The following is a 24,542-nucleotide window of genomic DNA, read 5'->3' on the forward strand; positions in this document are numbered from 1 at the left end:
AAAACTACAGTACCCATAAGCACTTTCTTCTCCTCAGTGCTGCAGACCCCCTCCCTCTCTGAGTTATCAGTAAACTAATCTAAGTGTAGAATTCACCTTATTCCTCAGTGCAATCTCTGTTCCTGTACAGGACCCTGCCTCACTGATTTTATCTTCTGCCATCAACATCACTATAAGTGCCTGTGTGTTTTTACATCAATGTTAGCTGGTTCTTGCAAGACTACCGTATTTTAAGGATTATAAGACGCTCCGGATTATAAGACGCACCCCAAATTTTGAGAAGAAAAATAGGGAAAAAAAGTATTTTTAGTAAAATGGTGTCCGCTGCTGCAGCGGGGCTCTGCTTACATTTCGTGAAAGGCCAGAGCCCCCCACAGTTCTGTGGTTTCCTCCTGTGTGGTGGACGCCGGGAAAATGGCCACCGGGAGGTAGTGCATGCGCTGATTGCGATCTCAGCATCAAGATCTCAGGAGATCTTGGTGCCAAGATCTCCATCTGCGCATTTGCCACCCCATGGCGGCCATTTTCCCGGAGTCCACTGCACAGCAGGAACTGCGGGGGGATCTGACCTTTCATGAAATGTTTTCAGAGCCCACCCTGTGGCAGACACCCCGGGCAGCAGCAGCGGCGGAGGACACCCCAGGCAGCAGCAGCGATGGACACCCCTGGGCAGCAGCGGTGGCTGGAACCCCCTCTTCCCAGCCTGCAGCAATGGTGCCGGTAAGGTATATACGCATTATAAGACGCACCCCCATTTCCCAAAAAATTTTTGGGGAAAAAAGTGCATCTTATAATGCGTAAAATACAGTACTTAGTATTTGTATCCACATATACATTTAGTCACTTTCCTGACTAACCATAGTGTTATACCATTCTCGCAGTGTCTTTATGTAAAATTACATTTGTACTTACTTGATACTATTCATATATTTTCAGTACACTGTTGACCGTGTTATGCTGCACTTCTCCCTACCTAACCTTGACATACGTCAGGTTTACTAAATACAACTATGTTATGTGCCCTTTTTCTTATACTGTATTTGTGTTTCTCCCACACCTTTTATACTTGACAAATGTAATATAATTTTTATATTTTCATACATTGTTCTATTGACTTTTTTATCAGTTCTCTGGTGTTTTGCTCCCTTTAATGCTCAGATTAATCTTTCTTCGGAATTCATATCCTAGACGTATGCACACACATACTTCCTGTATTTATACAAATACATAATTTATAACCTTGTGTGCCTATGTGCATATATATTCATCTAGTCTCCTGCGACTCCTCTTAATTTATGTAATTATATACTGTATGTACAAATCCTCTTATAAGTCGCGAGGGGTTGTATAAGAAGACATGTACTTTGGAGCTGAGCACGTAATCTTTTAGGACCCTAGCAACACCTCTGGTCTGTAGTGTAGTGTGTGTTATATATTCACCTACCACCGAGTTCTCTGGTATCTAGCACCGTTCGCTCCTCTTCTGAGTGATGTCACCGCTCTCCAGACCGGGTCACAATGCGCTCTATGTAACCTGGATGTGGCTTTAACACTATAAGCCTATGGAGTGTCAGAACAAGGCCCGATAGGTTTGCATTATAGAAGAGACTTCTGGCTCACACCGACAGCATAGAGCGAGCCGAAGAGTCTGAAGAGCGATGACAGGAGATTCCAACAGCTAAATAGGAAAGTGTTATTTGCAGTCAGACTGTGGAATGCCCAACCACAAGAACTAGTAATAGCAGGCACTACAACAGCTTTTGAAAAGGGCTGGATGATTTCCTCAATACACATAACATTGTTTAATAGCATTAATTTAGTGACAAAATGTACAATTGGTGGAGAAAAGTTAAACTTGATGGACCTAGTTCTTTTCTCAACCAGTGTATGTAATTATATAGCTACGACATCACACAAAAGAGGAGTTGGCAGAGCGTGATCCCACCACACTACAGTGCATACATGTTTAGTGAAAAAACAAAACTTCATGAGGGTGCTTCAAACATGTGCGACGTACAGTATTGGTATGCCATATATTTCATAAATATTCTATTACAAAGGAACATTAATTAATTCAGAATTTTTATTTATTTTTTTAAATTAGGAACTGCATGGAAGAATGATGTGATGTGCTTGAGGGGCCTTCATCTTCTGCAGATGCTTTTTCCTGGTCAGCAGGCCACAGGTAGATGTTAGAAATCACAAACAATCCCAATTTAAGATACACACCACCTGCCTAGGTGCCTGCAGCTTGTTCGATACAGGAGTTTAGCCTAGCGCCAGTGTGGTTTTCTTTGGTGATCTTAGATGTTAGAAATCTTTCCGCACAGGTATTATTTATTACGTGTATTTGCGTTCCATCATATTCCACAGAAAATTCCCTATCAGTATGTCTTTGGAGTGTGGGAGGAAACCGGAGAACCCGGAGGAAACCCACGCAAACACGGGGAGAACATACAAACTCCTTGCAGATGTTTTCCTTAGTGACATTTAAACCCAGGATCCCAGTGCTGCAAAGCAACAGTGCTAACCACTGAGCCACCGTGCTGCCCAAGTACAGCTTTGATGATGGACTTGCTGTACTTTCTTCAGGGCACTAGATGTATGTGGTGCCCTAACGACAGATTGGAAAAATGCATCTTTTTCTGATGCTGCGAGCAGCCCTAGATAATCCACGCCGGCAGGATGATATAATCCGACGGAAGATGGAACCTATGGGAAGAGATATAAAACTAATGTAAGTAATGGGACTCCATATTAGAAGATACTGCTTTGGTGTCATTGTGGCAGGACGGTAGAGAAATCTTATCTGTACAGAGGAACAGGATCATTGTCAGTCATCATACATGTGACAATCCAACCACTGACAGATAACAACTTCTCCACATGAATTATTCTCACTGGCCAACATCAAACAACATAGACCTTATTATCACACTTACGTCTTCTAGGTTCTCGCTCTTCTACTATTTTGGCATTTTGCTCTGCTCCCAGTTTTATTGCAGACTTATTTTTTGTCTCAACTGTAAATTCATGTAAAAAAGTAAGAAAAACAAGTCAATAATCATTGTTAGTCATAGATGTGAAAATCCCACCATTGACATATAATATATTCTCCTCGTAAATTATTCTCAGTCGCCAACATCAGACAGCATAGACCTTATTGTCACACTTACCTCTGCTAGGTTCAGCCTCTGGGACTATTTCTGGGTCTTGATCTTCTCCCAGTTTTAATGCAGATGTATTTGTCGTCTCAACTAGAAATTCATATAAAAAAGTAAGAAAAACAAGTCAATAATCATTGTTAGTCATAGATATGAAAATCCCACCATTGACATATAATATATCCTCCTGGTGAATTATTCTCAGTTGCTGACATCAGACAACATAGACCTTATTGTCACACTTACCTCTGCTAGGTTCTGTCTCTGGGACTATTTCTGGGTCTTGATCTTCTCCCAGTTTTACTGCAGATGCATTTTTTGTCTCAACTGTCAATTTATGTAAAAATGTAAGAAAAACAAGTCAATAATCATTGTTAAATATAAAAAATTGGAAGTCAGGCCGCACCCTAAATTAATAACGTCTCTATGGACAACAGGGTGCCCGTCCACACCAGGGGATCCATCCCAGTATAAAGTCCAAATGCAAAAGAAGAAACGGACAGCACCACAGCAATTGTGACAGAACAGCTTACGTGTTTATTCTGCCATCTGCAACGTTTCGGTCCTGACTCCTGAGACCTATATCAAGCATGCTTGATATAGGTCTCAGGACCGAAACGTTGCAGATGGCAGAATAAACACGTAAGCTGTTCTGTCACAATTGCTGTGGTGCTGTCCGAATAATCATTGTTAGTCATAGATGTGAAAATCCCACCATTGACATATAATATATCCTCCTCGTGAATTATTCTCAGTCGCCAACATCGGACAACATAGACCTTATTGTCACACTTACCTCTGCTAGGTTCAGTCTCGGGGACTATTTCTGGGTTATGCTCTTCTCCCAGTTTTACTGCAGATGTATTTGTCGTCTCAACTGGAAATTCATATTAAAAAGTAAGAAAAACAAGTCAATAATCATTGTTAGCCATAGATGTGAAAATCCCACCATTGACATATAGTGATGAGCGAGTGTGCTCGTTACTCGAGTTTTCTAAGCATGCTTGAGTGTTCTCCGAGTATTTTGCACGTGCTCATGAATTAAGCTGTAGTCCCCGCAGCTGCATGATTTGTGGCTGCTGGACAGCCTGAATACATGTGGGGATTGCCCGTTTTTTAGGAATTCCCCACATGTATTCTGGCAGTCACAAATCATTCAGCTGCGGGGACTAAAACTAAATTTCCGAGCACGCCCAAAGTACTCAGAGAACACCTGAGCATGCTCAGATAACTTAAGTAATGAGCACACTCTCTCATCACTATACATAATATATCCTCCTCGTGAATTAATCTCAGTCGCTGACATCAGACAATATAGACCTTAGTGTCACACACTTACCTCTGCTAGTTTCTGTCTCTGCTACTATTTCAGAGTTTTGCTCTTCTTCCAGTTTTACTGCAGATGTAATTGTCGTCTCAACTGGAAATTCATATAAAAAAGTAAGAAAAACAAGTCAATAATTATTGTTAGTCATCGATGTGAAAATCTCACCATTGACATATAAGTGATGAGCGAGTGTGCTCATTATGCAAGTTTTCCGAGCATGCTCGGGTGTTCTCTGAGCATTTTGGGCGTGCTTGGAAATTAAATTTAGGTCCCTGAAGCTGCATCATTTGCCGCTGCTAGACAGCCTGAATACCTGTGGGGATTGCCTATTTTTTCTGAAATCCCCACATGTATTCAGGCTGTCTAACAGTCTCAAATCATGCAGCTGCGGGGACTAAAACTTAATATCCGAGCATGCCCATACTACTCGGAGAACGCCCGAGAACACTCGCACATCAATAATTATATGTCAATGCACGGGGAAGAGCCAAAGAACGCTGGCTCATGTACACTACAGCATTTTGATCTGCATTCAGCAGGGTAGAGGGAAGTGTGCCTGCACAGGAATGTGATGAGGGAACACTTTGTGGATGACATAGGATGCATCATCAACATGAAGTAGAGAAGGAGAACGGCATCACAAGAAGAGAGGAGGCTCCGGATCAAGAACAGTAACGCTCATCAGTCCAGACTGTGCCATCGGTGAGTATAATAAAATGGGAGGCTTGGAGACTTATATACAGAAATTCGAGAATGCTGTAACACAGAGCTGAAAGGTGGTGGTCTTAGGTTGTATGGGAAAAATCTGGTGACAGGTTCCCTTCAATATGACATTAGTTGCAGCAGTGTTATCATATAGTCTATTACTTAAAACATCTGTGTCACATTAATGGTACATATAGGGTTAGTTTGGGGCCTGTTTGAGCCATGGGCACAGTATTCGTGACCAGTATCAGGCACCAGACTGTATGACCCCTTATACCTTTTAATGCGCAGCACAAAAGAGTGAGAATTTTATACATTAAAGTGTTGGATTGTTGATTATTTTAAAGGCACAAAAAAGCAGTGATTTTCTGAGCCCTGAAGTAACATTTACATTACACCTTTTGATTAGCGGCGACAACAAGATTTCCTATAGACCTGCACATACCTGACAATATGGGAGAGGGTGTCTTGCTTTTAGCAGTGAAATATTCACTATCACCATCATATCTAGTAGGAGAAGATTCTTTCTGCCTGTTTGGTAGAAGAAAAATAAGTCAATTACAAGTAAAAGCAATTAAAAATAATCCTTTCTGTATGGGCAATTAGGACACTTGGACAAAATGGAGGGGATACCTTGCACAGGACTGCCTTCTATCAGCAAGAATGAAGAATAACTAGTAATAAAGGGCTTTAATGAACTGGAAATGAAAGGCTGGTCACAATTATCAGCTGTTATCACCAACGTTATCACAAGCCAGACCCTACAATGATGGTCAGTCGTGGAGTGGTGGGTTCTGGATTTAGTATTGTGTCATATGCGTCTTGTATTTGGTATTCTGAAGATATGTCATTACTATACCCCATAATAATAATCTACTCACATGTCTGAGTGTTTTGTGCTGGTCTCTAGAGAACAATCTGGAGATGGCTTGTGATCTTCATTGCTCATCATCCTGGTATTGATTGCATATAGCTAAAATACACAGAGTAAAATTAAATATATATATATATATATATATATATATAGTATTTTAATACTATTTTTAGTTATAGTTTTGTGGATTTACTGATCACAGACTTACCTTAGAAAGTCTTTGAGAAGATGATACATAGTTTAGGCTTTCTGGCCAATCACTCCTGTAACTTGCCAAAATTTCATCTGAATCCATATCTCTGGGTCTCCAAATGCCAGCTACAAAGTACAAGTATTATCAGAGATTATTAATATAATCACAGACAGTCACCATATTATTACTAATAATGATGGGAACATACTGTCACATAAAATGAAAGACAAGACAAACGGCAGCTTTAACCAGATGACGTCTCATTCTACTTACTGTGAAAGTAGTGGGTGTCCTCCTCTGAACTAAGATCTGGCCTAAACAATGGCTCCATATATTGAAGGTTCTCAAAATCTAACTCACTCAGGAATGGATGACTCTTGATTTCATTTGCTCCTCCTGGAAATGGAAGACAATATAAAAGTGATCCAGACAATGTTAGGAAACCTGTACTTTTTATGTTAATCTAAACTGAAGACATAGCAGAGCCAAAACATACTGTAAGTCATAGCAAGAAGAATGGGGAATAGACAAGAAGGTAAAGCAGAGACCTCAGTGCTGATCCTCATGGAAATTATCCATTAGTCAGGTCACAGAGGAGTTATAAGCTATTATTAATACTGCTATATACATTACCTGTCCCGAGTCTACGTTTTGGACTTTTTCTAAGCAGCCGAGTCATGAAGTCTTGAGCATCAGGATTATCAGTAGATTTTTTAATTTTCCAAGTGATGTCATCTGTTATATAAAAAGTAAATATTACATACAGAAAAGAAATTGTCTACATTTACTATCATTTAATTTTTTTTTATCAAAATCAACAACTAAACCAAAGAATGAACCTAACAACTGAACCAAATTACTATGGCATCACACAGCATTCAGATTATTTTACTTACCTATGATGATACTGTCGCAAATATCCCTTTTGCATCTTCCGCTAAATGGCACACGGCCAGCAAGAAATTCATACAAGATGATCCCTATTGCCCACCAGTCAATAGGCCTTCCATAGCCCTTCTTTAAGATGACTTCTGGGGCTATATAATGATAGGTGCCAGCCACCTGGAAACCAACAGAACAATGAGAAGATTATCAATGAAAATAACTGTGACAAATAATATCAGTGGAAAAGTTTTCTATGTGAGAAAGATCAGAGAAGCAGAAATAGATCATATCTGTAAAGAATGCGTTTTTTATGTAAAGCTAACCTCATTATCACGGAACTCTCTGGTGATGTCTTTAGTTCGAACCTTGTAATTATCTGATGTTGATCTCATTAGTCCGAGTTTTGAAATCCCAAAATCGGTGACTTTGATATGTCCAGTTGATGATATCATGAGACTGTGAAAGAAAAGATATTGTCAGCACTAAGTAATAACCCATACACTGTATACCAAACTATAACTATCTTTCCCTTTATTATACTGCTGTATTCACTTACTTTTTAGGCTTCAGGTCTCGGTGAATCACACCATAGCTGTGCAGATATTCCACGGCAAGAACCGTTTCTGCAATGTACATGCGTGCCAAGTCGAGGGGTAAAGGACCGTGAAACCTTATGAAACTTCCACAGTCTCCTCCTAGAGCAGAAAGAAAATATGACAGGTGAGGGTTTGTTACAATGTAAAACAAGACAAAGCAAAGCAGCACAGCCCACACAGGAGACGTAATGTGTAATAAATCCCGAAGGCAGTGGACCTGATAGTCTTGGGAGGTGCTCGCTTGTAAATCAGCAGATACTATATAACAGTCAAAGAACAAAGCGCGGCAGCACTCACCGATCCTGTAGCAAAAGCTTGTCTTTATTGAAGCATAATTATAACATCTTCACGGCACGGGGGAGTGGAGCGGAGGGAGGAGTGAGCAGAGAAGGACGACTGCCGTTTCACGCCAAAACAGCGCTTCTGACCCGTAGAAGCGCTGTTTTGGCGTGAAACGGCCGTCGTCCTTCTCTGCTCACTCCTCCCTCCGCTCCACTTCCCCGTGCCATGAAGATGTTATAACTATGCTTCAATAAATACAAGCTTTTGCTACAAGATCGGTGAGTGCTGCCGCGCTTTGTTCTTTGACTGTTATATTTGTTACAATGTAAATTACACATGATGAGTGTGAATGAGAAATAAGCTGAGACATTGGGGCAGGGAGTCAATCATAGAGATACACTGTGTGATGTAGAGCGTATACTGTATACTGCAGAGTAGTCCTATGCAAAAAGAGAGCTCAGATCTGCCCCCTGCTGGTAACCTCTTACATTGCACTGTCAATCTATGACAGTGACATTTACAGCAGGTGACCTGGAGGCGAGGTGCTCTATACACTCATCACCCCCATTCCATGTGAGTGGTTTTCTATGGCTGCTGAGTGTCTGCAGAAGACTACTATCCTTGCCATTATGGTACTTCTGTGAAGGTCAGTGTGTAGCTTGGCTTCATAGGGGACCAATCTGTTCACCATATTCTGCAATACCCATATTGCAGTACATAGTAAATACGATTATATAATCACAAGTTCAGGTCCCTTATGGAGATTAAAAAATAAAATAATAATAAAAATATTTGGGGAAAGAAAATTAAATATAAAAATCGCTTTTCTCCATTCAAAATAAATAATAAAAACAAATAAACTCAGATGGAATTGCAGTGTTTTTGTTGCCCCGACATCAGAAAAAAATGCAATAAGAAGCAATGAAAACTATCATCTGTCAGAAAGATGTAATCCTCCTAAACTGTTCTTATGAGCATGTAGAGTAATGAAATATAAATACATTGGGACCTTTATATATTTAAACAGATATGGGCTGGATATAGATACAATGGATAGGTCTTACCTGCTTCAAAGTCCATGACCATACACAGATGGTGTTTCGTTGGGAAGGAACAAAGCGTGGAGACAATAAAGGGACAATCGGAGAATATTGTGATATCCCTTTCCAGATAGGCCCTTTTAAGAATGAATGGTTTATGCAGTTTACTCCTGGCTTGTTTCTTCATAGCGAATACCTTCTTTGTGTCTTTATGACGCACTAAGTGGACGGTCCTGTAGAGGAGAAAAATCCATAATTTATACAGAATTCTAACTAACAGTCTGTCTATATGTCAAAAGATCTTCTGTACTAATAGTTAACAGTGATGAGTGAGTATGCTCGAGATTTCCGAGTATGCTCGAGATTTCCGAGCATGCTCGGGTGTTCTCCGAGTAGTTTGGATGTGCTCGGAGATTTAGTTTGTGTCACCGCAGCTGCATGATTTGCTGCTGCTGGACAGCCTGAATACGTGTGGGGAATGCCTGTTTGTTAGGAAATCCCCACATGTATTCAGGCTGTCTAGCAGACGCAAATCATGCAGCTGTGGCAACACAAACTAAATCTCTGAGCATGCCCAAAATACTCGGAGAACACCCAAGCATGCTCGAAAATCTTGAGTAACGAGCATACTCGCTCATTACTGTTGTGAATTCCGCTCTCGAACTCCCTCCTGTGGTCATGAATGGTACTTCGGCGAGTTCTGTCCATGAACTCCCTCTGGTGGCTGTGAGTGGAACTGCTGGTTCTTGAGTTTTCTTCCTCAGCTGCCCTCGTTTAGGGCCAGGCTGGTTTCTCTATTTAACTCCACTCAGATCGTTACTCCATGCCAGCTGTCAATGTCTTAGTACTGGTTCGGATCTCTCTAGGATCTTTCTGATGACCTGTCTACTCCAGCAGAAGCTAAGTCCCTGCTAGTTCATTTGTTGTTCATTGTGTACTGAATATATTTCTTAGTACTTGCTAAGTTCTAGTCCAGCTTGCTATCATGATATTGCCTTGCTAGCTGGAAGCTCTGGGGTGCAGAGTGGCACCTCTGCACCGTGAGTCGGTGCGGGGGTCTTTTTGCACACTCTGCGTGTTTTTTTGTAGTTTTTGTGCTGACCGCATAGATCCCTTACTATCCTCTGCTATTTATTGAAGACTGGCCTCCTTTGCTAAAACCTGTTTCATTTCTGTGTTTGTGACTTTCCTCTTAACTCACAGTCAATATTTGTGGGGGGCTGCCTTTTCCTTTGGGGAATTTCTCTGAGGCAAGGTAAGGCTTTATTTCCTATCTTTAGGGGTAGTTAGCTCTTAGGCTGTGAAGAGGCGTCTAGGGAGAGTTAGGTACGCTCCACGGCTATTTCTAGTGTGTGTGATAGGATCAGGGTTTGCGGTCAGCAGAGATCCCACTTCCCAGAGCTTGTCCTGTCTTTTGGTTTAACCATCAGGTCATTCCAGGTGCTCCTGACCACCAGGTCCATAACACATTACTAATAGTTAATACAAGATGTATGGCCGTCACTAAAAAAACAATGTCTGGAAATACACAAAATAACTCAGCATGAATGATCACTTATGGGAGGTTTTCATTCATGTCACATGATAACTGAGCTGAATCGTGATAAATAGATGTGGACTAGTGACTAGATGTAGATTAGATCTAGTGCAAAGTGGTATCAATAACAACAGCTCGACTCACAAAAAACAAGTCCTTACAAAGCTCTATCGGATGAAAAACTAAAAATGTTACAGATTTTGGGCAACAGTAACATTTAGACGTGGACTCATATACAGGAATTTCCCTAAGGCAGGACATATAGACAGAGGCATCATCATAAGGAGTTTGGGAAAAACGTAGACTATACATAAAGCTCACCCAAAAGATCCACTGCTGATCTCTTTGATCTGGGTATAGTCGCTCTTACTTGGTTTTCTCATAGGGTTCAATGATCTGATCACGGCCTAGAAGAATAAGAAATGATAATGAGACATAAAAGTTTCAGGAAAATAAAAGCTGCAGATTCAGGAACTTCTCTCCATTATGTCCCCGCTGATTACACTGCAGCAGATGTAGAGGACATGATACTAGCAGGACACTCCCCAAATACAATTATATTATAGGGATATACTCCAGTCCATACACATCATTGTACAGGAGGAGATGGTAAGGGACATCACACAGAGGAGACAGGAATAATAATAATAGGTCCAATCTACATTAAGAATAGAGTTAACCCGCTGTCCTATGGGGTGTAACATGTGATATGTAATTCATACCCCGTTATCGGATGATATACAGATGTTGTCTCTGATACTTACACTGGCAGATTCGGGGATCTCTGGTATCTCAGGTATTCCACCGTCAGCAGTTGCCGGCTCTGTTGTCTCTAAAATAATGATAAAATAATGAGACATCATGTATTAGATTATATCAATACTTAATATATAACACATCGATATAAGGAAGGAAAGACAAGTAAATGGTATAATACAAGTTATATGGATATTCTGCACATACTGTATATAATTATGGTACATCCATAGATAGATATACTCTACCATAAATGTGTGATTGTTCTGGATCTGACAATGACTTGAATGGGGACCCTGTGAGATTCTTTGTGCATTTTGGGGCTGAGAAGATTCCAGCAGAGAGAACCAGAGGGGTTTTCAAAATTGCATGAGCCTTCTCCATTATAGTCAGGGCCGTATTAGGCACTAGGCACTTGAAGGCATGAACCTAGGATGCCAGGATAAGGGGGAAGGCACCTAAGCAAGATTTTTCTTTTTTTTTTTAGTCCCGGGTCGGTATCGCCCACCCACCTCAGTTTTCCGGTCATATGTGCAGTACAGTAGCATAGCTACCGGGGGCAGAGGGGGCGGTGGCCCCAGGTCCAATGCTCTGAGAGAGCCCACCCAGAGCTATGCTACAGTAACTGTATCGGCATGCAGCACGGCCATACAGTTACATTCGGCGGCAGAGCAGGGAGAATTGATCTCCCTGCTCTGCCGCCTGGCTGCTATGGGGCCCCTGAGCTGGTGTGGGGTCCTGGTGCCAGCAGTGGGCCCCCACCCATTATCGCAGCGTCAACTGTATCGGCATCCAGCCGATACAGCTGACTGCATTTATGAGAGAAAGAGCGTTATGCTCCTTCTCCCATCATCTCCCTGTCAGCGTCTGACGCAGTCGCAGACACTGACAGTGGGTGCGATGACGTCACTACCCAGCGCCCGCTGTCAGGAGATGAGCGGGTGCTCAGAGCAGCTCAGGAGCCTGGAGGAAGAGAGGTAAGTATTGCATTTATTTATTCATTTTTTTATGGGCTACGTTACATTACAATCTACCTATGGGGGGTGCTGTCTTTCATTACAGTCTGCCCGTGGGGGGTGCCTTCCATTGCAGTCTGCCTATGGGAGGTGCTGCCTTACATTACAGTCCAGCTATGGGGGGTGCCTTCCATTACAGTCTACCTATGGGGGGAGCTGCCTTACATTACAGTCTGCCTATGGGGGTGCTGCCTTACATTACAGTCTGCCTATGAGGGGTGCTGCCTTTCATTACAGTCTGCCTATGAGGGGTGCTGCCTTACATTACAGTCTGCCTATGGGGGGTTGCTGCCTTACATTACAGAATGCCTATGGGAGGTGCTGCCTTACATTGCAGTATGCCTATGGGGGGTGTTGCCTTACATTACAGTCTGCCTATGGGGGTGCTGCCTTACAATACATTCTGCCTATGAGGGGTGCTGCCTTAAATTGCAGTCTGCCTATGGGGGGTGTTACATTACATTACAGTCTGCCTATAGGGGGCGGCCTTATATTACAGTCAGCTTAGGTGGGCTGCATTATACTATAGAGTCTGCCTATGGAGGGGCTGCATTATACCATAGAGTCTGCCTATGGGGGGCTGCATTATACTGTAGAGTCTGCCTATGGGGGAGCTGCATTATACTGTAGAGTCTGCCTATATGGGCAATGCATTATACTATAGAGTCTGCCTATGGGGGGCTCCCTTATACTGTATAGAGTCTGCCTATGGTGGCTGCATTATACTATATTGAGGACTATCTGGTGTATTATACTATATGGAGGCTATCTAGGGGGCCATCATACAGTGTGGGAGCAATCAAACGGTTTGGTGGATACTAAGGGGTCAGTATGTATACAGAGAGGGGGCATTATACTGTGTAGAAGAGAGCATCATACTGTGTAAAGGGGAGCTGTACAGGGGGGAGACTTGGGACATTATTAAATGTAAAGTGGGCACTTATTGTTATAGGGGAACTCAGGTTACTGTGACTATCAGAGGGGCACACAGAGGGCAATATTTATGGGACAAAATGTGGGCAATGTTTTCTAGGGCACTTGCACCCGACATTACTATATTATAGAGGATTGCTTTAGAATTTAGAAGGTACAGAGAACCACACAATAGGTGCAGTAATAGGGACACATATGGCACCAGTGGCTCAGCATTGGGGTATCAGCAGGATGAGGCGTTTGTGCAGGTGGGGTATAGATGGTGATGGGGCTGAAATATGAACAGGCCCGGATTGGTAATCTTCCCCACCGGGCATTTTCCCGCTGGGCCGTGATGATAGTGGGCCATAGACCGGCAGCGGTTGCTGATCCGGCCTCCAGCCACCAGCCCGTTTTTCCACTACTGGCCCTTTACGTTTTTTCAGTGAAGGGTCGGCCCTCTGTGCGAGCGATATCTAGTTCGTGTGTGCGTGCGGCTGCCAACCTGGTCAGCGCTGGCAAGCAGGAGATAGCTCACAGCCGCGTGCACACAGGACCAAGTTAAAAATTTGAAAAGGACGCCGCCACCGTGCGCATAGGCTCCTAACCTCTAGCTATGTCTGGCACTGGCATGCCGGTACCAGCATCAAAGAAGCCTGCTCTCACCGCCGATGCTGGAGTGGGATCCATCTCATCTCCCATTCTCCCCATCTCAGACCTGGGTGAGTCCCAAGATGGAAACTTGTTTTTATGTATATATAGCAGTTGCACCTATATAATATATATAGACTGCTGTGTGTACAATATATAAGTGATACTGCTGTATATAATCACTGTATTACCTATATAATGTATGTACAGCAGTCTAAACACATTTTATAGGGAATACTGCTACTGATGTGTATATACATTATACAAGTGATACTCCTATATATATATGTATATATATATATATATATATATATATATTTATATATATGTGTGTGTGTGTGTGTGTGTGTGTGTGTGTGTGTGTGTGTGTGTGTGTGTGTGTGTGTGTGTGTGTGTGTGTGTGTGTATGTAGAAAAAGAAAACAAAAAGCAGCACCAAAAGAAAACAAAGGGTGCAAAAAATCCTCCCAGGTATGTATCAAACCTCATGCTATTATCCATAAAAATTTGAAGGCAGCACTCCAATAGAAAAGATAAATGTGGTGTATTGGCCCATGTGCGACGTTTCAGTCCAGGATGTGGGCCTGAGAAAGGTCCACATCCTGGACTGAAACGTCGCACATGGGCCAATAAACCACATTTATTTTTTCTATTGGAGTGCTGCCTTCATTTTTATGGATAATATATATGTATGTATATAAATATATATATATACACACACAGCAGTGTCACCTATATATAACATATATACACATCAGTAGCAGAATTGCCCATATAATATATATAGACTGCTGTACATACATTATATAGGTGATACAGTGATTATACACAGCAGTATCATCTATATATGACTGATGCATATATGTACCTATATGTGTATACATCCGTATATACATTACATAGGTGATACAGTGATTATACACATCAGTATCATCTATATAATGTATATACAGCAGTCTATACATTACATAGGCAATACTGCTACTGATGTGTACATACATTATATACAGGTGATACTGCTGTATATATATATATATATATATATATATATATATATACACAAAGGTATCGCCTTTAAAACGAGTATACAGCAGTTGCACCTACTGTATATAATGTATATAAACTGCTGTATATACAATATATGTGATACTGCTGTGTATAATCACTGTATCACCTATGTAATGTATATACGGATGTATACACATATAGGTACATATATACAACAGTCTTATATATAGGTGATAGTGCTGTGTTTATATATGTGTGTGTGTATCATATATATATATATTGTGATACACACACCGCATTGTCACATATATAACGTATATATACACATCGGTAGCAGTATCGCCTATACAATGTATACAATAGGCCCAGATTGATAATCTGCCCAACCGAGCATTTTTCCGCTGGGCCACAATGCATTATGGACCGCAGGCTGGTGGCACCTGCTCATCTGGCCGCTTGCCTCCTGATACGGCCACTGGCCCTTTAAATCTGCGGGCACGGTGGTCTTACAGGCATGTGCGTGCAAGAAGCAGTCAGTGCTTGCGACGCACATAGCAGGGGTTAAGAATGAGCTGACGTTGACACGTCAGGACGTTCTTTGTGGGCGGAGAGAGCACGCTCTGCTCTCCCACCACTGGCTGCAGCGCTGAGCGTATCAGGGACACTGTCACACAGGGAGTCCAGAGCTCCTACCCGTGCGGCTGCAATCTCGGGCGGCTGTATATTTCAGTCTGGTGGGTGAGTGACTGTTCCCAGCCCAGAAACACGTGTAAATTAAAATATGTTATTCCCTGGCCTTTTTCCTGGTCCAGAAGTGGCTGCAGGCAGGCTGCCTACTGGGACTGGGGCTTAAGTTATGAGTTATGTTTGCTGTATATACATTATATAGGTGATACTGGCTGCTAAATCTGTGTATAATCACAGTATCACCTATATAATGCATATACAGCAGTCTATGTACAGTATACAGGTGATACTGCGACTCTGCTGTATATACATTATATAGGTGATACTGCGACCCTGCTGTATATACATTATATAGGTGATACTGGCTGCTAAATCTGTGCATAATCACAGTATCACCTATATAATGTATATGCAGCAGTCTATATACAGTATACAGGGGATACTGCGACTCTGCTGTATATACATTATATAGGTGATACTGTGACCCTGCTGTATATACATTATATAGGTGATACTGGCTGCTAAATCTGTATAATCACAGTATAACCTATATAATGTATATACAGCAGTTAAACAGTATACAGATGATACTGCGACTCTGCTGGATATACATTATATAGGTGATACTGCGACTCTGCTGTATATATATTATGTAGGTGATACTGCGACCCTGCTGTATATACATTATATAGGTGATACTGGCTGCTAAATCTGTATAATCACAGTATCACCTATACTGTATATGATGTATATACAGCAGTTATACAGTATACAGATGATACTGCGACTCTTCTGTGTATACATTATATAGGTGACACTGCGAATGGGGTGCACAGTCGCAGAATCACCATATAACATATACAGCAGTATCACCCATGTATTGTATTTATAGCAGTCACAGTATCCCCTATATAACGTATATAGACTGCTGCATATGCATTATGTAGGTGATACTGGCTGCTAAATCTGTGTATAACCACAGTATCACCTATATAATGTATATACAGCAGTGTATATACATTATATATGTGATACTGTGACTTTTAAATACATACATAGTGCAAATATTTAAATTGTATGGTACTGCTGCTTCCGTTTGTTGTGTCATCGCCACTTTCCTATCATTTTCATTCAGTTTTTATACGTGCTTTTGTATTGTGTAATAAAGTTTATATCTTTTCACTAGTTGCGATATTTTGATAAATTATTATTTGGGGGCGTCATACTCCGTTTCTCTATAGGTTTCTTTTAGTATGGGAGTTGTCCTGTTTTCCAGTAACAAATTTGGCATCCGCGCCCTGGTAGGGCATTAGTGGGTGTTCCAAAAATGTCGGTCTATGTTCAATATATTAATATGTGTGTAGGAATACGAGATGATCAGCTTACCTTCAATCAGATCACTTTTTAGCCCTGGCTCACTGGTATTGGGGTGACCGATATTTCGGTGTTGCCCCTTTTTGGAGTCACCGTCCGGTGTTTCCTGATGGATATAATACGTACAATTAATATAACTTTCACAAATACTAAATTACAGTACACAAAAGACAGAAAGGACTAAACCTGGATTTACATAAGTGCTGTATTGTGTGGACTATACAAGGCCGCTCCGTCCAGTAAATCCACATTAATATATAATATATATATAATATACTGTATATATATATATATATTTATATATGTACTGTATATAAATATATATAACAGGTCTCCAATAACATCTATTACCAGAACTGCAGCATTTACAAGAAGGAAGATTGTGAAGATAAAGCGGGACAGGTGTGATATGAAAGGTCCGCACCACTGAGTACAGCACAGACTGTCACCACAGAGGATGGAGCAGAGACAGGCGGCCATAAAATATCCTGCATCTGCCTGGAGCGGACAGGGAGGCTTCTAAAATGAGAAATGTGACATTCTGCTATATCTGGAGAAGATTAGACAAGATACAGTAGACATGAGATATAGAAGATTGGATCCTTCAAACGGAACCTGAAAACCCACCTCTTCAAAAAACGTACAACTTGTAATGACCACACGACCACCTCAACACCATAGGATCCACTGCAGCCCCCAACCTACTGTCTCCTCCCCCATAATCCTATAGAATGTAAGTCTGCAAGGGCAGGGTCCTATTCCCTCTGTATCAGTCTGTCATTGTTAGTTTGTTTACTGCAAGTGATATTTGTATTTTGATGCAACCCCGTCTAATATACAGCACCATGGAATTAAAGGTGGTATGTAAATAAATAATAATAATGACGGATTCTTACCAAACGCTTCCGTGAGCGGGCCATATACTCTAGTACATACAGGAACTTTTGGGCCAGTTGTTTAAAAAAGGCCAGATCTCCTCTCTGGGATCTTTCTTCAGCCTATAAAAATGGAAATAAACAAAAAAGAAAATCATGAGAGAAAGTAGAGAATATAGGACGCTATTTATGTCACCATTTTACTCCTGAAATCTACAGCTACAATTAATGCATATATGGATATTTCGTACAAGCTATAAATTATATTGCTCTTGGCCAAAATACATATTTCATGTAAATAAACTTGTATTTTATGAATATTATTCATTATTATTTTATATGCTTTGCCCAGATTGTCTGTTACTTCCCTGTTGTACTAATGTCCATTTTGTTCATTTGTAAAATCTCAAGATATTCTGAGCTTCTACGACCTCGGTGGTATTTGGTCAGGCAGTCGCTCACTAGCTTCATAACCAGCCGGTAAGTGAAGCTGAGGATGCCATCGGGTATTGGTAGCACAATGTCAAGGGCATAGGTGGTAAGAATCCCCTTGAATAGTGCCAACACCTCAAATGTATCTGAAGAAATTCCAGACATTTCTAACAAAAATCAAATCAAATTCGCAGCCAATCACTGACAACACAGACACCTGGGCAGTAAGCACTTGGGTAAGTAGTGGCAGTACATTATGATGTCATCATGGAATCTTGTGGTGGAATGTTAACATTTCATTAGTGATGTCATCATGGAATCCGGGGATGGAATCTTAACTTATTTACAACTTTGAAAGTATAGGTACGTCCAAGGTCATGTCCCTGTCTTTTTTAGGCAGCGCCAGAGCCCACATCTCTACCTGCACATGACAGTTGATGTGATCAGCTGTCATGTCCCGCAAATGGATTTCGGCTGTCAACCACTTAATGCCGCAGTCAACTACTGACAACGGCATGTAACACGTGCTGACCGAAACCGTATCACAAGTCTCGCCCATCAGCGCCCATGTCACATGATTCTGGGGTTGCGATGGGTGGTCATGACAGCCGGGGGTTTGCAGAAGACCAGTGTGTCTGTCCATTGATCATCTTTTATGAACACCGACTCATGCCCGGCGTTCAGATTTTTTTTCCACCACTTAAGTAAAAAAAGAACCTAAACATGTTTGATATCTGCATTTTCGCACTGACCTGTAGATTCATATTACAGGTCAGTTTTAGAATTTAGTGAACATTTTAAATAAAAAAAATGGTGGAATTGCACTTTTTTGCAATTTCACCGCACTTGAAATTTGTCCCATTTTCAAATACAATATATTCAATCTATGGTGTAATTTAAAACTACAACTCGGCCTGCAAAAAACAAGCCCTCCTAGGCTATATTGATGATAAAAAATGTTATGGCTCTGAGAAGAAGGAGAGCAAAAAATGAAAGCACAAAAACGGAAAATTGCAAGGTGGTGAAAGGGTTAAAAGGGCATCTCATAAAAGGAAGTTGCCTAGCAACATTCTAGTAACAATTAAGGTGAAGGTGGCAACATTATGGGCTGAGCATCAGAACCAGAATCAGAGAAAGAGGGAAAACCATGGCTTTGCTCTTCTAATCAGGCTTTTATATCCGTCTTTACCCACAAAAATTATTTTAAACAGGTTTTGGATGCTAAATATTCTTTACATGTGTAAACATTTACCGTATTTTCCGGCGTATAAGACGACTGGGCGTATAAGACGACCCCCCAACTTTACCAGTTAAAAAATAAAATCTTCTTAAAAGTCGGGGGTCTTCTTATACACCCTATGTCGTCTTATAGGGCCGGTGAATATGTGCCTTTTGGGGGGGGGGAGTGATCCTGATGAGGACGAGGGGGCGTCTCACAGGAAAGTGAGTATCCCCCATTACCTTATCATAGCGCTGCAGCGTGGGGTCTCTGTGCTGGGAGCGGCGGCTGCTGTGCTGTGCTGTGCTGTGCTGTGGCGGCTCCTCTTCTGCAGTGTGGGGCCTCTGGTGCTGTGGGGCGGTGGCGGCGGCGTATCTTCATACAGTCGGGGCTCCTCCGGCATCTCAAAGACTGGAAGCCCCGCCGGCAACTCCATGGGTACAATGCGGTCAGGTGGCCTCCGGGAAGATGGCCGCTGCTCAGATTCAGATCTCGTCCCGAGATCTCGGGAGACGAGATCTGAATCTGAGCAGTGGCCATTTTCCCGGAGGCAGCTCAATAGGTGCGATGCGGTGGCCCGGCCGCTGGGGGCTGCGCATGCTCAGATTCAGATCTCAACGAGATCTGAATCTAAGCAGCGGCCATTTTCCCGGAGGCCAGCGCATTGTACCGATGGAGTTGCCGGCGGGGCTTCCAGGCTGAGATGCCGGAGGAGCCCCGACTGCATGAAGATACGCCGCCGCCGCCACCGCCCCACAGGCCCCACACTGCAGAAGAGGAGCCGCCACAGCACAGCAGCCGCCGCCGCTCCCAGCACAGAGACCCCACGCTGCAGCGCTATGATAAGGTAATGGGGGATACTCACTTTTCTGTGAGACGCCCCCTCGTCGTCATCAGGATCACTCCCCCCCCCACCCACCATATACACCCGGCGTACAAGGCGATTCCCGGCGTACAAGACGACCCCCGACTTTTAAGAAGATTTTCAGGGGTTAAAAAGTCGTCTTGTACGCCGGAAAATACGGTACTTTTTTTTACATATTGTGACCAGGGTGGACTGGGAGTAAAATTCAGCCCTGGCATTTTAGAGCACGCAGGCCCTCGCTATCACCGCCCCTTCCCCAGCTGGTATTTTATGAATATTATTCATTATTATTTTATGTGCTTTGCCCAGATTTTCTGTTACTTACCTGTTGTACTAATGTCCTGATTTTCATCTGTAAATGCTCAAGATATTCTGAGCTTATACGACCTCGTTGGTATTTGGTCAGGCAGTCGCTCACTAGCACCATAACCAGCCGGTAAGTGAAGCTGAGGATGCCATCGGGTAGTGGTAGCACATTGTCAAGGGCATAGGTGGTACGAATCTCCTTGAATAGTGCCAACACCTTACGTTTTTTTGAAGAAATTCGAAACATTTCTAACAAATCCAAGCGCAGTCAGTATATCACCAGCTTCGCAGCCAATAACTGACAACACTGACACCTGGGCAGTAAGCACTTGGATAAATAGTGGCGGTGCATTATGATGTCATAATAACGGAATCTTGTGGGGTATTAACATGTCATCAGTGATGTCATCAAGGAATCTGGTGATGCAATCTTAAAGGGACATCTCACCATAAAAGGAAGTTGCCTAGCAATAATTAACGTGGCAACACCATAGGCTGAGCATCAGTTTCAAACTCAGGCATGGAGGGAAGAACCATGGGTTTGATCAGTGAGGCCGGCTTTTACATCTGTCTTTTCCCACATAAAATAGAGTTTGGTCGCTAAATGTTCTTCACTTGTGTAAACATTTACTTTTTCTGGATATTGTGACTTGGGATGGACTGAAACTAAAATACCGTCCTGGCCTTCCAAGCCCATGGTGTCGCCCCCCCTTCTCCATTCCCTAGATTGAGGTCTCTAATACTAATTTTAATCTACCTGGAGGAAATCAATCATTTACTATCATCTATATTTCCAATATAAGATTTCATAATATTAATATTGCAATATATGGCTAAGTTCTCACATTGAGTATTTTCACTGCATAAAAACACATCTTCTTACAGTCCCAACAAAGTGGATGGGATTTATAGAAATCTCATGCCCACTGTGGTTTTTTATACTCTGTATAAAATGACCTGCGGTGTGTGGGTGTTTGAAATCCACAATATACAGGATCAATTTTTCTTGCGATTACACTTAGATTTACAGTATATGCAGATTTTATCCGTAGAATTGCATTAGATGAGGAAAATACGCATGTAAAAAACACAAAACACATAAAATCCACACATGACTCTATCAATAAAGCTTTGTTAAAGCCGAGTATCAGAAAGTATAAAAAATGAAGCAGATTTATTTAACACAAAACAGCAAATAAACAAAAAAACACAGTCAAAAACATACAAAAATGTAAAAAAAACCGCAAGTAACCTAATTTACCTAATAGGTGGAAAAATGTAGCAGAAAATCTGCAACTTCAAAAACTCACCAACTACTCATCACTAGTGATGAACAAATGTTCTCGCCACTACTAGTTACTCGCCCGAGTATCACTATGCTCGGTGTACTCGGCGAGCAGCGAGCATTTCCAGGATTATTCGGCGGTAACTGGTGTCTCCACCCAGCGTTTTTGGTGGATTTTAGAGACCCAATCACGGTGCAGGGATTGGCTGCCAGGCCATGAAATGCCGCAGCCATCTTTGTTATGGTCATGCAGTGATTGGCTTGGCAGCACAGCATCATCCCAAGTATAAGGGACCAGGCGCCGCCCTGCTCGCCGCATTCTGTTCCTGTTTCAGCAAGAGTAGGGAGAGCTGCTGCCGAGATAGGGTCAGAATCGTGGTTTTAGAGTTAGTGTAGGTCTGCAACTCTTACATCCACAACTCCTAAGAAACCAAAAGTCCTTTTTAGGGCTAATTCGTGGGTCCCGATATTGTAGTGCTAGGTATGCACGGCACGGCATATCCACATCAGTTCAAGGCCTGCAAGCACTGTATGTGCGTCCATTGCTCCCACTGCATCCTTCCCAAAGCTCCATAACTGCCTGCTGCTGCTACAGCTTATTTACTATATACCATTTTTTTTTCCACAAATTCACCCCCCCCAAAAAAATATATATATATACAGTCTGTTCTGTCAGACTGAGGCCTGTTGAAAAATCAAAGTTTGTCAGGCATACATAGCATAGTTGTGTGTGCTGCCCTTGTGCCACTTTTTTTTGGGGGGGGTGTTTTAAATTCACCGAAAAAGGCATCATCTATCTGCATGCTCCAACTGTGGGCATTGTAGGTTGGTGTACTTATTTTTTGGCTGTCTGATATTCAAATTCTATACAGCACGACAGCCCTCATATATCTGCATGCTCCAAGTTTGGTCATTGTAGGCCGATGTACTTATTTTTTGGCTGTTTTATACTCAAATTCTATACAGCCCTATTTAGCATAAAAAAATTTCAAAGGCCAAAGATTTGCAATGTGTGGTATTTCTGTGAGAGCCCTCATATATCTCTGCTCCAAGTTTGGGCATTGTAGGCTGGTGTACTATTTTTTGGCTGTCTTATGCTCAAATTATATACAGCCCTATTTAACATAAAAAAACTTCAAAGGCCACAGATTTGCAATGTGTAGTATTTCTGTGAGAGCCCTCATATATCTCTGCTCCAAGTTTGGGCACTGTAGGCCGGTGTACTTATTTTTTGTCTGTCTTATACTCAAATTCTATACAGCACTATTTACCATGAAAAAAAATTCAAAGGCAACAGATTCGCCAGTGTGATATTTCTGTGAGAGCCCTCATATATCTCTGCTCCAAGTTTGGGCATTGTAGGCCTGTGTACTTATTTTTTGGCTGTCTTATACTCAAATTCTATACAGCACTATTTACCATAAAACAATTCAAAGGCCACAGATTTGCCAGTGTAGTATTTCTGTGAGAGCCCTCATATATCTCTGCTCCAAGTTTGGGTATTGTGGGCCGGTGTACTTATTTTGTGGCTGTCTGATGCTCAAATTCTATACTGCACTATTTTGCATGAATTAACTTCACAAAAAAACTCCAAAAATTGAATATAGTCTGTTAGGTCAGGCTGAGGCCTGCCTGGTGTTTGGGTTTGAAAAATCGTACATTTTCAGGCATACTGATCAGATATTATTTTGCTACTAATAAAGACATTTGTGTTGAGCATTTGAAATAGTGCAGTAGTCCATTTAAAATGGGCAAGGCAAGGGGCAAGGGACGGGGAAGTGTACGTGATGTTGATGGTGCATCCAGATGATGAGGCTGTGGCCAAGGTGAAAGTGGGCAACAAAAAAGACCCACATCTTCTCGCACCACCTTCCTGTCCCAGTTTCTAGAGGACCGCAGCACTCCAGTATTGAAGCCATAGCAGTGTGAAACGGTTGTTGGTTGGATAGCGGATAATGCTTCCAGTCACTTAGCCACCACCACCTTGTCTTCCACACGGTCAAGTCTGAGTAGCCGTGAGTGTAGCCAGGATATTCCTCACCCTGATCCTTCTTCGTTCCACCATGCTGAGTGCCCTGAGACAACTGATCCCGCACTTGGACACTCTGAAGAGCTGTTCAGTTTTCCATTTCAAGAATCAGAAATCTCTGCCGGTCAGCTTGAAGTGGGGAAAGATGAGATGACAAGTAGAGCTGCCCAAAGCTTTGACCAGCCCCGGTTACACAAAGGCGATGGTGGGAAAGTGTCACAAGATGTGGACGATGATGAGACACAATTGCCCGAAAGTCAGGAGGAGGAGCAAGGTGCGAATGTGGAAGACGAGGTGTTGGATGACTGACCCAACCTGGCAGGAGGACATGCATAGCGAGGCCAGCAGCACAAATGGGGAAGGAGGCATATCCCCCCAACAGGCAGGAAGAAGCAGTGTGGTGGCCACAGACAGAAGGCGTGCATCCGTTCCCAGTAACACCAATAGGAGGGAAGTTTCCATCCCAACTGTTAGATCTTCCCGAGTCTGGTTATTTTTTAAAGACTCTGCCGATAACCCCAAACA

At 42.2% G+C, this 24,542-nt stretch overlaps 1 protein-coding gene across 1 annotated transcript; it reads right to left on the minus strand.

Annotated features, from left to right (window-relative positions):
• Positions 1 to 2,025: 2,025 nt before the first annotated feature.
• LOC143783446 (microtubule-associated serine/threonine-protein kinase 4-like) lies at positions 2,026 to 20,991 on the minus strand. Its single transcript, XM_077271849.1, has 20 exons — positions 20,723 to 20,991; positions 17,903 to 18,004; positions 17,019 to 17,112; positions 11,368 to 11,435; positions 10,925 to 11,010; positions 9,091 to 9,299; positions 7,705 to 7,843; positions 7,472 to 7,604; positions 7,160 to 7,325; positions 6,897 to 6,998; positions 6,537 to 6,659; positions 6,279 to 6,388; positions 6,078 to 6,169; positions 5,642 to 5,727; positions 4,504 to 4,584; positions 3,961 to 4,041; positions 3,411 to 3,491; positions 3,177 to 3,257; positions 2,943 to 3,023; positions 2,026 to 2,712 (listed from the first exon to the last, which is right to left on the minus strand). Exons 1-20 carry the CDS (start codon positions 20,948 to 20,950, stop codon positions 2,615 to 2,617), a joined length of 2,241 nt encoding a protein of 746 aa, XP_077127964.1. The 5' UTR covers positions 20,951 to 20,991; the 3' UTR covers positions 2,026 to 2,614.
• Between the last annotated feature and the right edge of the window lie 3,551 nt (positions 20,992 to 24,542).

Source organism: Ranitomeya variabilis, chromosome 6, assembly GCF_051348905.1.
Source record: "Ranitomeya variabilis isolate aRanVar5 chromosome 6, aRanVar5.hap1, whole genome shotgun sequence".
Lineage (NCBI taxonomy): Eukaryota > Metazoa > Chordata > Amphibia > Anura > Dendrobatidae > Ranitomeya > Ranitomeya variabilis.